The 13,500-nt window shown below is 42.8% G+C and overlaps 1 protein-coding gene across 1 annotated transcript in view; it reads right to left on the reverse strand.

The window, feature by feature from the left end:
- Nucleotides 1–1,756: 1,756 nt before the first annotated feature.
- POLR3B (polymerase (RNA) III (DNA directed) polypeptide B) overlaps nt 1,757–13,500 on the reverse strand; it is an 89,226-nt gene continuing 77,482 nt past the window's right edge. Inside the window, 4 exon segments of the mRNA XM_015427574.1 lie at nt 1,757–2,012; nt 7,530–7,703; nt 9,002–9,115; nt 11,434–11,600. Coding sequence (XP_015283060.1) covers nt 1,883–2,012; nt 7,530–7,703; nt 9,002–9,115; nt 11,434–11,600 — 585 coding nt within the window. The 3' untranslated portion in view covers nt 1,757–1,882.

The raw sequence follows: 13,500 nt of genomic DNA on the forward strand, positions 1-13,500 counted from the left end.
ACCTGTGGTTGCCTAGCAACAGCCACTGAGGGAGTCCATTGATTAAAACTACAGGTACTCCTTTTATAATTTTTGGATTTTTTAAGCTGCCCAGTGTTGTTGTTTTTCAATTTCACATTTTTCTGAAAACCTAGGGCCCTTTTCAGGTTTGTAGAAAGATCTGTCTTGCCTGTTCATAGCTGTGGTCACCTGATTTAAGTATTCAAATTTATCCTTACTTTGCTATTAGAATATAAGATACCACTATTGGCAATAGCATTATAATAATTGCTAGTTTTTAAAAAAGCCACCCGGTGATGGAAGAGGGGGGAATGTCAGCCTGAGTGGGCTGAGGCAAGGAAAGTGCTGAGGAAACTGCTCAGTTGCCAGCCATGTAGACCATGACATTCGCAACGGCAAGGACAGTTTCAAACAGAATCACTGTCATGTGCAAGCAGCTATAGTCTAGAAAAACTTCTACTGCAGGTAGGCTTTCATGTGCAGATTTAAGATTTGAAATTTACAGCCCTCTATGGCATCAACCCACAAGATTCAAACATATGAAATTGCTTTCTAGTAAGAATATTGATCCATCTAGTTCAGTATTGTCTGCTCTGAGGTGCTTTAACTGCATTAAATACAGGACTTTTTGCATGTTCTCTACCACTGAGCAATGGCCCCTTCCCTCCTCATCACTATTTCCCTCCTTGACTTAATTCCCCAGAACAGGTTTCTGCAGGGCCAGGTTGGAGCTCTCTCCACAAAAGAAAGCTCTACCTAGTGAAGTTCACTCCCTCTGGTGGTCCCTTTAATGGCTACAGGATGAGCCCAAGACACTGCAATCTCCCTCTCCCCAACCCTGGAGTATATTGTACAGGAGAGGTATTCCTTAATTCCTTCCAACCTCATAGACACAGCTCTGATTATGCAAGGTTGGAGACTGGTCAGGCTGATATCCTTAAGATGTATTGACAACACGTAAGCAATCTGTAGCGTTTTCAAATATTAGAAAATTCTCTCACAGAGAAGAACCAGAAGTATCTCATTCCAGAAATTGTGCACACAAAAAAGTAGATATTTCAAGGCATGATCTTTTATCAGAATATCTGAAGATTTTAAAAATGTTTAGAACGCTAATATCACTACACATTAATGTAAAGTTGTGACAGATCATCAAAAAGAAGCTGCAGCAAAGTATTTGGAAATTTTTAATTCATTTTGATTTCTGTTCCCTGTTAATAAAACTTTAGAAATAATAAATTAAAAAACCTGTGGCTTGGGTGCAGACTAAGCGTTTCCATGGGTACAAGAATTTCATCATTCTGAGGAGCAGGATGTTGAGGGGCATTTTGGGCTGTCGCAGGAAGGGGGAAGCCAGGAAACTACTCTGTGGGTAGAAATCCTTGTATTTGTAGAAATGTTACTTTGGATCCGGCTCTGTAAGCCCAACAACAACTGTATTTAGACAGTCAGACTTCCACTGAACACACTGGAAGATCCTACAAAACTGTTCCTTCAGAGCTCATTGATTTTAATGTTACATAACTACTGTAAAGTTAGGCACATGCTTTACCTGGATTACCTGCACCCTGCAGATAAAGGGTGCAATCCACTGAGCATGGCTGATCTACAGTGTGCTTCCAGGCACTTCAAGAGGAAGCAAAGGTTGTGCAGTACTGGTACCCAATGAGTGGATGCCTAGCTTATTACTACAACTCAAGTCTGCACACCAACTACTGCCTCTGCTGTCTTGAGCAATGCCTTCCATTCGGGGGGGGGGGGACACGGCGACAAGAAATTAATGAGAGGCTGATTTGCTCCCTTGGTTGTTAGTTAGTGCATTGTCATTAATTCCTTCTGATTGTTTCCAGTTGCCCTTTTGTCTTCTCTGGTCCTTGATCATTTACTCATTATACTTCGCCAGTTTTAATCTGGGAATAATGTTCATAGATTGAAGTTCTTGGAATAAGAGTTTACAGGCATATGGTATGCGCAAGGATGACACATGGCATGAAGACTTGCAGTAGTGGCACCTAAAGGAAAGGCAAAACAAAAGCAAGGTCAATGTATGTATTCCAATAAACTAAAGAAGAAAACATTCAAGGTTAGATCAAAGCAACTGATCATATAGGATAGGCAGGACATGTACTGAATCAGGTCCACAAAGTGTTGAAATTCTCTTGGCCTTGGGTTTTTACAAAAATGGTGATATCCACAGCTTATATATTATTTTAAAAAACATTAAATGTACAGAGAAACCATAAAATGTAAAAAATATATATCGGCCCCGGTCACATGGGCCAGAAAATGCGGGGGGTGGGGGTGGCTAATTGCCCCAAAGGAAAATAACATGCGGCAGCCAAATCAGAAGTCCTTTGGAGGTCCCGTGGGTAGGTGTCAGGTGCAGATCAGATGGATAGTCTGCAGCGCAGCAAAGAAGCAGCATGGCGCATTCAAACCGGCACTTGTGCCGCGCAGCTCCTGTGGCAAACGCCGCTTCCTGTTTGTGCGCATGTTCCGTTGGGTGCTTGTGCGCATCCTGTGGAGACTTGAAAAAAACCACCCTTCTTTGCGACGGGACATGGGCGAGCGCAGGATGCCACAGAAGTCCACCGGAAACGCGGTCAGACGCCCGCCCTTGCCCTGTGGTTTCTGGAAACTAGTACCTCGTATGTACTAGTTTTTAACTCTGCACCTTCGGCGGGGAGCCACGGGAGCACTGCGCTTCCCAGATGTTGAGGTGAAATCGCGCCCGGAAAATCCACGGGACTCCCGTGCCTCTCCCGCGGCAACTTTGCCATGTGACCGGGGCCATCAAACAGCTTTAAGCCATGCTAAATGCTACATATGAGCAGCTGCTGCACTGTCCAAAGTTATACACTTGTGTTCAAGGAAAGACCTTTGCAATGTTATAAAGAATTTGTATCACGTTCCAGATGCTATGGAGCTGCTTCAGATATAGCCAGAATCAGGCAAACTATTCTTGTGGATGAAGATGCTAGAAGAGATACGTACATTACTCCCTAAGAAAGCAGTTTGGCTGTTTTGGGGGTGCCGCAGATTGACATTGTCCTACCCAGCCCGAGATTATCATAGCCACAATTCAATGGCATTTTCTTCAAATTCCTGGAGAGGTGGTATTCAAGTGGAGCATACTATGGAAGTGCGTTCATATGCACCATATATCTCTGCTTTTACTAGTTTCCAGACTCTAGTCTGAACTATTACACCTCCTTTTCAGAACACTCCTCAAATTTACTTGGCAGAGAAAGAGGGGAATGTTGAATTTGTGGAAACTAGATGCCTGTTGTCAAAGACTGGTGGGTTAGTTCAAATCAAGATGTGAAATTCAGTCCACCCTCCTAACTTTCCTTTCCTGTAAAGAAACTGAACTGTTAACCTGTAAACAGCTTTGTTCCTTGCACACTTTGAACATTCATAAACATTTCATGCAGTACAGCCAATCATCGTAAATTTAAGTTCAATACCATATTCATGGAGATTACACGCACATGCATTATGAACTCAAAGTATTTTTTCACCCATCTATTTTCCTTGAGTTTATCCAGCTAGAAACACATTTCATGCATCTGATCAAAAAGGACTATGGATCTACTAATGTTTATGCCACAGTAACTTTTAACATGCCACAAAAAACTTTTTGTTTTATATATTTATTATTTTAAACTATTTATATAGATACATTTTGCCCCAACTTATATCTCTTGAACTCTGCAAAGCAAAGCAACCAAACAAACACTTTTATTTAAACTCCCAATTTTAATCAACTTTATCACACAACAACATGAAAAAGCTTTCCCTCCTTCCTAAGGAAAATAAAACAGGCAGGCAAACATTAACCACATCTGAAATGCTGAGAATCTGAAACCCAGTTATGCCATCAATGGAACCTGTGGTTTTGAAAGTCACCCCCTTTGGTTTAAAAAGTCTCTCAGAAAGACAGATTTCAAATATACAGCAGACAAGGTACTTTATCTTTTACTAGGCCAATGCCAGCCTATGGACAGATGGATTATTCTGTGCTCTGTTCTTGCACTTCCACTACACAATTTCCAGTGCTGACCAACCTGTTGTAAATATTTAATGCAACTGATCTTCTGGCAAACTAGCGGCTGCCCTGACGGCTATGTGAGTCTCTGCTGCAGCCCAGTATTACCAAGGAAACCCTCAGACAGTAGCACAGCAATGTTAATTGTGGTACTCCAATTTAGGGGTGAAGAATGAGAGTCCCCCTCAATCTAATTTGTGAGCTGAATGAATGGCTGGACCTGTACTTGCTGGAGCTGAGAGGAAAGACCACAATAAGATTTAAAAAACCCAAAACAAAAACACTACAATTAACAGGTTTTTTTTTTATAATGATTGTCCAAAAGTTAAGGGAAAAGAGCACACTAATTCAGCAGCTTGCAGTTTTGTTATGACCGAACAAGTCAGTTTTTAGGAACATAAAAAAAGTCAACAGCTTAACTAAGTCAACCACATCCAAGTCACAGAGCTAACTGGGAGTGGGATGAACAGGGCTGCCTGGACATTATCCACCCCCCACCCCCGTGCAGTGAGACCAGGAAGTAATTCCCCAATTATCTTCCATAATGCTCAAACAACTGCATGATCTCCCAGTTCAGGTGCTCACTTCTGAGCACAGTGTGAAAAGGGTGTGTGTGTGTGGGGGAGGTACAAAAGCTTTGAGACCCATTCGTTTCTCAGCATGGGCATGCGAAGGAATATGTGAGGTAGGGGAAGTGAGCAACGTTTAAACAGCTTTGGAGCTTCTGCTGGCTTAGTGTGAGAACTGGGTAGGATTCCTCAGGGAAGCAACGTAGCCAGGAAAAAGGGTCTAATTATTGTTGGCTGACTTGGAAATGTTGGTGTAAGGTGACCACTGTGGATGACGTTTTCCTTACACGGGCTGCTGCTGGCCCCTCCTCGAAGAATCCCTATTGTAGTGCCACCAATTCCAACTTTCCAGTGTTCACTGTTAATTTGCGCTGGAAGTGTTACTTGGTATGTGGTCCTTGGCCGTAGACCCTACTCAGGCGAACATTTTTGCCTTTGTGTCTTTCTATATTGCTTTTAGCTCCATGTGCTGCAGCAAGCGTTTCTATATAGAAATGTCTTACTAGAGCTGGAATTATCGGCAAAGGCCATTGCAGAGGTTTGGAGCTGCTGTAATTGCCTAGTTTCTATTGTGTGGCTCGTTATAGGGCTGCTTGGCTCCCACAATTGACAGACAGAGCACATAATCACCTAATAACTGGATAAGAAACCCAATTACAGGTTATGTTCCCCATCAGGATTACATCCCTTAAATGTGTTTCCAGAATCTATACAGGGCAACTTACACAGGTTAAACAAGTTCCGTGAAAGTTTTACACATGTAGTGACAAGAAGTAATTGTTTAAAACAGGTTTTTTAAATTTAACTTCTTTTTTTGGGTGGGGGTTGCATTTTGTGTGTGTGTGTGTGCGTGCCCGTGCCTGGAAGTCATGGCGACCTCTGGCGACTCCTATTGGGGCATGGAGAAGTAGCTTGAGAGCCTGCCTCTGCCTTCCGATCCTGGTATTGTTTGGAGGTCTCCCATCCAAATACTTGCCAGGATCGGCCCCGCTTAGCTTCCGAGACCTGATGAGATCGGGCTTGCTTGGGCTATCCAGTTAAGAGCAATGTAACTTTTTTTTTAAAGTACATGTTGGCAATTTCATGGAATCTGACAACTGATATGGATTCATGAGAATCTCAGAATTCTATATTTGAAAACAAAAACTAAAGTTTCTAGTCCCCATGACTGTAAAACTATATGCTTGAAAATATGCAGGTAGTATCTGCATAAGGCTGCAAACTCAGATGTTCAGAAAGTCAATCTTATTCACCTTTCTGTGCCCACAGGCCTCTCCCCTGCAGTCAATTCGTTTCTTCTGGCTTCCCAATATTTTACTTATTTGACACATTTATATTTTTTCCCCTTGACTCTTTTCCTCTATGACCTTCTTTGTCTTTCAGGCATCTTCTTCCACTCATTTGGTCACCATGCCCCCAGCCTATCATATTTTTCCTCCTTTGGCCTACTCCTGTGCTTTGCCCCGTTTCCTTCCCCGCCCTCCCTACCCCTCCTTCAACTTAGCTTCCCTAGCACCACTGCCCGGGTCCACTTTTCCATCCTAAACTGGGGGCCCCAATCTGGGTCCGCTTGCGAACACTGTTGGAATTTTGAGAATAGGGAATGGGCACCACCACAAATGGCTGCCACTGGGTACTATGGCCAGTTACAAGATATTGAAAGACTGCAAGCCAAACACCTTCCCACGATGCAGGCAGCTGTTTCTAAATAGATGTTCTCTGCAAACACAAAACTGATGCTCTGCTCGGTTCTTCTGAAGCACCTCCTGCTCTAGTGAGGAAAAGGAAAGCCAGGGCTGGTTCGTGCTTTAGAAAAGAAAGAGATGGGCACTAGGAAACCCCACTAATGGGCACTGTATTGGGAATCACTGCCTTAAGCCCTATAAGGTCTTTATCGTAGGCCAAGCATTGCGCTGTTTTTTAAGACTACTGCAGTTGAAACTGCATGAAGTTTTTTTAGGGCTGGGCAAGCCAACACAGGCAAGGGCCGTGCCCAACAATGACCACCCAGTTCAAAGAACAATCCATATACCCTTTTATTTCCCCCTTCCCCAAGACACAGGCTCAAAAGCACAGGAAGAAATAGGTGGCACAGTAAACACTGGTAACAGAGTAACCTATTTACAATCTCAAACCTGGGGGAGGGAAAAAGAGCTTTTGCTCACCCCAGTCTCTGTGGCCTCCTTTTCCTTTTGCTATGCAAAAGTCCAAGCCATTGAGAAAAGGGCCAGTTCCAAGTTCCATGAAGTTCTTTTGCCAGCATTTTCAGTATGGTCTGATTTGGGTCTCGAATGAGAAAAGGACATTGACACTGTTGGTCTCCCCCTCTTCTGAAAATGCTGTGACAGGTCAGCCACTGGTAACATGGGATGATACATGCGGTCACATCTTTGTTTTAGTTTTTACACTCAGCTGATGAGCCCTTTTTGTTTTCCTAAAGTTTAGACTTGGAAAAGCCCCCCCCCCCCGGACGATCTCCAGACAAGTAGATAATCTTCTGCCAAAAAACACAGGGGAGAGTCTAGTTTCCTTTTAAATGATTTTGTCCTGTAAAGACATAATCCAGCAGCTCTACAGGCACTAAAACACTTCACTAAAACCCTGATGAGAAAGACTTTAAGAATCTTTGAGCACTTGCTTTGTAAAAATAACAGAGACATCATCCTCCGTACTGAGATAAAGAAATTGTTTAAAAAATCATACATCCTCCTTTCCATGCAGCACTAGAAGTATCCTCTGCAACGCAGATCAAAACACAATTTATTTGCAAAGTGCTATTCTAATTACTACAGATATGCATTTTCAATTGTCAGCAAAAGCAGCAGAAACTGTTAAGTAGAAACTTACAGACAAAACCAAGACTTGAGGTAAGCCTCATGTAAACATGACAACAAAATAAATTGTCTACTTACCAGCCAGAATATCCCAGCAATCCACACTGGCCACACACATCCACTTCAAATGCATCACTTGAAATCATAAGTCTTTCCAGCAAGAGCATGCTGGCTCCATAGCCTATCAAGCAATCCCGTTCCATTTCTCCCAGACGTAAGCCACCATCACGAGATCGGCCTTCTGTAGGTTGCCTTGGAACACACAACAGGCAGAGTTGCTCTGGAATGCTGTCTTATTTAAACCAAAAACACATTTCTCCACAGAACCACATCAACAAACTGCTGTTAAAAGGTTCACACTTGCTGTCCCTGATTCTAAGGGAGGTATGAAATTTCTCCCCGGTCCATTCACAGAGCATTTCTGCATGTGCAACACCTGTTGTGCAAGTGTGAGCACTAAAAATAAACGTCGTAACGCTGTTTGCGCTAGGTTAAAACTACTGAATCCAAATTTTCTTTTCCATGTGCACAAGACATATCACAAGGTATTATTTGATATGGTCATTATTGCATATGGAGTGCTATGGGGAGCACTAGAACTTGTGCTATTGTTGCATCCACACAAAAGCGTATACCCAGAATTAAACTCTGATGGTCTTAAAGGTGCCACTGGACTCAAACTTTGTTCTCTTGCTTCAGACCTACATGGCTGCCCACCTGAATCTATTGTTGCTCTAGTGGAGCAGCTCTAAGTATGTTTCTCTTTCCGCAGACATCTTTTTCTGGGTCTGCACACGTGTCATGTGGACTTATGGAGGGTTTCCCCTAATTTTGAGAAGGTTTATAACGAGCTGCTGAAGGTCAGTAGTACAGAACCATAAAGCCTTTCCTCCACTCCCACCCTTTCCTGGGCTCACAGCAGTAGTGTTGCCAAATGGGCAACAAAATCCATGCAATACCGTTTATTAAGACCAAACAAAATAGCACAAATATTTTGTGCAAACTTTCGAGTTTTCCAGAACTGGATGTAAGAAAACCAAACCAAACAAACAAACTACAAAAAACTAGCCCAATGAAGAATTGTGGGGAAATCAAAAGGTTTACACCAATGTTAATCTGGTTGGTTTTAAATAAGAAGCATCGCATGGATTTTGGTTTTGGATTTTGCTTGGAACCATTATTGATACCAACTTCTTTTTTTTGTCAGCTATGCATCTATTTTTGCCCAGTCAACACTGAGAGGCTTTTTCTTCTTCACATAAAGTTATGTTTACTGATATGATGTAAAATCCATAAGTGGTAATCAGTTCTTTGAAAATCTTTCTAAAGCTTACAGGACACCAAAGCGTTGCACTGTAGTTTCAAAGTAATGTTTTGCATCTTTCAAGGCACATTTAAACTTTTTTGAATCCAAGCTCTGTTCAAAATTCTGCACAGGAATAACCTGCTGAAAAACTGAACAGTCCTGACTCTACAAGATGAAAGTCAACCCTAATGCAATAAAGCTGGCTTTTACAAACTGGAAATGTGGGCTCATGTTTCTGCCATACCTGGTAAGGACTGCTCTTGGTCCTCGAGCTCTGGCATGCATCTTATCCAACACCATGTGCTTCAGCTTCTGATAATACACTGGCCCGAAATAGATATAGGCTTCTAGGGGCTCCCTAAAAAGGAAGAAAGGTAAAAGGCAAAACGGAGGGCTGTTTGAGGGACCTGTGCACAGTAGTACACAGGGAATATCTTCCCCCAAGTCACATTCTCTCACCCACCACCCTGCTTTAAGCCTCCAGCCTACCCCATTTTCTTTGCTGGTATGCTTCCTTCTGCAGCCCAGGAGCAACATCTATGTGAACAAGCAGTAAGCCTTCAAAGTGAGGAACTCCTGTCCCAAGACATTGGCTTCAATGCCTTGTGATAGGCTCCTAGCGTCTATTCAAACTGTATGTATTTCCACAGGGCCGGTGTTGGTTTTTTAGGCCTGTTTAATTTTTACTGTCTTTTGTGAGCTGCTCTGGGCATGTTTGGCACAGAAAAAAACCCACCAGAATATAAATTCACTGAATGCATTTCTATCCCACCCTTCCTCCAAGAAGCTCAGGGCAGCATATATGGTTCTGTCGTCTTCCATTTTATCCTCACAACATATCATAAACCAGGCTAGGCTGACAGAAAAGAGAGAATGACCGGCCCAAGTCACTTCATTATAGTGGCAAGCAGGGATGTGGACCTGGGACTTCCTGGTCTTAGTTCAATACTCTGAACCACTACACCACACTGGGTCTCAGATGGCTTTCAAAGTATTAACTCAGTCACACTCATGATCTAGATAAATTCTCTGTAATGAGGCCCAAGAACCCAAGTTACTGTACTGTCATGTTGTGAGTTGCCCTGAGCCCCATTGTGGGGGAGGGGCAGGATAAAAATCAAATTAAATAACTAAATAAAATAAAGAGAAGGTGAACCATAAGAGTTATTGCTGGATGTCCCATTTGCAGAGTGTTCTGCCTTGTAAGATGGTGCCTCCTACATACAATAAAAACATATGTACAAACATACACAAGAGGAGGAGGAGAAGAAGAGATTGGATTTATACCCTGCCCTTCACTACCCGAAGGAATCTCAGAGCGGTTTACAATCTCCTTTCCCTTCCCCTCCCCCCAACAGACACCCTGTGAGGTAGGTGAGGCTGACAGAGCTCGTGAGAAAACAGCTCTGAAAGAACTTGTGACTAACCCAAGGTCACACCAGCAGCAGCATGTGGAGTAGTGGGGAATCAAACCCAGTTCTCCCAAATTAGAATCTGCGCTCCTAACCACTACAGCAAACTGGCTCTCGTAAGAGTTTAACTTATGTTCCCTTCTCCAAGATTCCCAAGTACGTAGTTCCATGATCACAGGTTGTTCCTGTTTTTCACACAGATCAATGGAGCAGGATGTGCTCCATTGACTTGTAAGGGAAAAAGTGGAAGCATTTGCAGCAGGGGAGGGCAAGTAGAAACAGCATAGTCTGGACACACCTAAAAACCAGTCTAGGAAACAATGGCCTAGAGAGTGACTTCTGCAATTAAGATTCCTGCTTCCACAACTCATCCCCTTAAGCAGAATCAATTTACAGCTTGGCATTCTGAGCTACTCCTGAATTCTTGGTTGACAATTTTGATTGACTCCTATGCTATTACTTTGCTTACAGGAGTGAACTGCAAGAACACTCCTGCGATAAAAACCGTAACAGAGCAAAGCAGTTTTTTAGATTCCCTAGAAAATGCATTAGACAGAAGTTTCTGACAATAGGTTGGGCAAAGGGGGGGGGAACACACTCCACACACAAGAATTTCCCTAGAAAAGATAACTCTAATGTTATTTTTTTCTTATTTAGGAAGGCAATAAATCAACAGATGGTTCACGTTAGTGGAACAGAATATGTCGGGGTGGGGTGGGAGCACAGGGTTATGGTGGGAATGGTGGGAAGTAGAAAGGTAGGATTAAGACACATTTGAAAATGCAGACATGTCGGGCCATATGGCCTCGTCCTGTTCCTAAACTGTCTCCTGTTCCTGTCTCCATGTCTCTCAAGAAAGTCTGATCGACACAGCAGGAAGTTAACAGAAAGCCAAGAATGCCAGACCGACTCCACAATTAGGAGAAGCCATGCACAAAAAGTCCCGATGAACAAGCACCTGCCTTCCATACCATTTTTTACTACGGTATTCAATTTAAGGCTGCTAATCTTATTCCAAGACTATGTAAAAATGTCTGCCAAAACTCCTTAGAATATTTTAAAACATCCTTCTCTGTATGCATAGTCAGCTTTTTAATTTGATAGTTTAGGGAAAGGTTTTTTTTCTTAAATCAATTCATTTAAGTGCGACATACTCATGTGCTAACACAGTACTATTAGGTATTAAGCTTAAAACAAAATGAGATGCATTAAAAATAACAAGGAAGTGCACCTCTTACTCCAGTTTCTTACAGGAGGCTCTTACCCAGTGATGCCAGATGTTACATAGTCCTTTCCTAAGTAGTTATAGCCGTGGCGAATGAGATCTTCACACACATCCTTAACTTTACTGCCTCCAAACGCTGTTCCATAGTGAAACCTGCCATCTAAGACACCAGCTTTTCCTGCCAGAAGTTCAATTAGCTTTCCCACCTGTAAAATAGAAAACAGAAGAAAAATCAAAAGGATGATTCCCCCCCACACACACATCTCACTTTGAAATCTCTTTCTAAAAAGTCAACCTTAAAGCAGTTATTTTCCCCTACATGCGTTTAAGGAGCAAGTAAGATGTAATCCATGGGGGAAAAAAAGGTGAGGATACACAAAACGCTGTAGGTTTAGGCTGGGATGCAAAGAACTGGTTAATTCATTGCATTTAATTATCCCAGGGGGATCTGGGACTGCGTTTGCTGAACTGTAACCCCCAACGCTGCATGATGAGCCACCTTGATCCTTCCCCTTCCAATACTGTATGACAACTGAGACAACTACAGAAAGCAGTTTGTGGAACTTGGGGAAGGTCCTACTTCTGAAACAAAAAAAAATCAGTATCCCACTAGCAACTTGACCCTTTGATATGCACCTTAAATAGCTCACTGGATCCTAGAAAGGAATCTGAAGTCAACCTCTGCCATCACAGCTGCTGTGTAGGCCAAGCTGATCTGTGTCATATCCTTGCTTCTTCCAGGAATCTGTGCTGCCTCTCCAAAAGGTGGAACGGGCTATCAGACATCCAAGCAACCCTGTTTCTCTAGTGGCTCTTGATATTTTGTGGCAGGACTGGAATCGGAGAAATACTCTTGCCCTCCAAATCAAAGTTATTACTTGGAATTTCTGTCCCCGCCTCAGGAAGTGGATACAATGAGCAAACTGATCCAGGATATCTTTCTTCAGTAAGACAGAATATCAATGATGCAGACAAACAGAACCCTACTGGGAAAGCCTGGGAACAAACATCATTTTGACTATAGGTAATTCAGTGCTTTGTAAACAGAGGGTTCACACCTCATTCAGCAGCAGGTAGAAGAGTAAACAGATATGAAGACTATACAAATCAATCTCTTCCAGATTTATCTATAGGCAGGATGACAACCTCTAAAGGAGGTACTAACTCACTGTCACCAGCTTTCCCTTCTACAACAGTCATTAGGAAGAGGAGCCTACCAGATAATTGAGTGTGTCGGCCAGGAGAATAAAAAACATAAAATACGAATGGGGTAAGATATTAGACCAACTACTGTCAGGAAAGGAAAGCACATAAGAACATAAGAGAAGCCATGTTGGATCAGGCCAATGGCCCATCCAGTCCAACACTCTGTCACACAGTGGCCAAAAATACCAGGTGCCATCAGGAGGTCCACCAGTGGGGCCAGGACACTAGACGCCCTCCCACTATTGGCCCCCGCAAGCACCAAGAATACAGTGCATCACCTGCCCCAGCCTGTGAGTTCCTAGCTATACCTTGTGGCTAATAGCCACTGATGGACCTCTGCTCCATATGTTTATCCAGTTCCCTCTTGAAGCTGTCCATGCTTGTAGCCACCACCACCTCCTGTGGCAGTGAATTCCATGTGTTGATCACTCTTTGGGTGAAGAAGTACTTCCTTTTATCTGTTCTAACCTGACCGCTCAGCAATTTCATGGAGTGCCCATGAGTTCTTATATTGTGAGAAAGGGAGAAAAGTACTTCTTTCCCAACCTGCTCTATCCCATGCATAATCTTATAAACCTTGATCGTTTCTCCAAACTAAAGAGTCCCAAGCGCTTTAACCTTTCTTCATAGGGAAAGTGTTCCAACCCTTTTATCATTCTAGTTGCCCTTTTCTGCACTTTTTCCAATGCTATAATATCCTTTTTGAGGTGTGGTGACCAGAACTGTACACAGGACTCCAAATGAGGACGTACCATCGATTTATACAGGGGCATTATGATTCTGGCTGATTTGTTTTCAATTCCCTTCCTAATAATCCCCAGCATAGCGTTGGCCTTTTTTATTGCAGTCACACACTGTCTTGACATTTTCATTGAGTTATCTACTACGACTCCAAGAGCT

This window comes from Gekko japonicus, unplaced genomic scaffold (genome assembly GCF_001447785.1).
Source record: "Gekko japonicus isolate JY-2015 unplaced genomic scaffold, Gekko_japonicus_V1.1 scaffold28, whole genome shotgun sequence".
In the NCBI taxonomy this organism is placed as follows: domain Eukaryota; kingdom Metazoa; phylum Chordata; class Lepidosauria; order Squamata; family Gekkonidae; genus Gekko; species Gekko japonicus.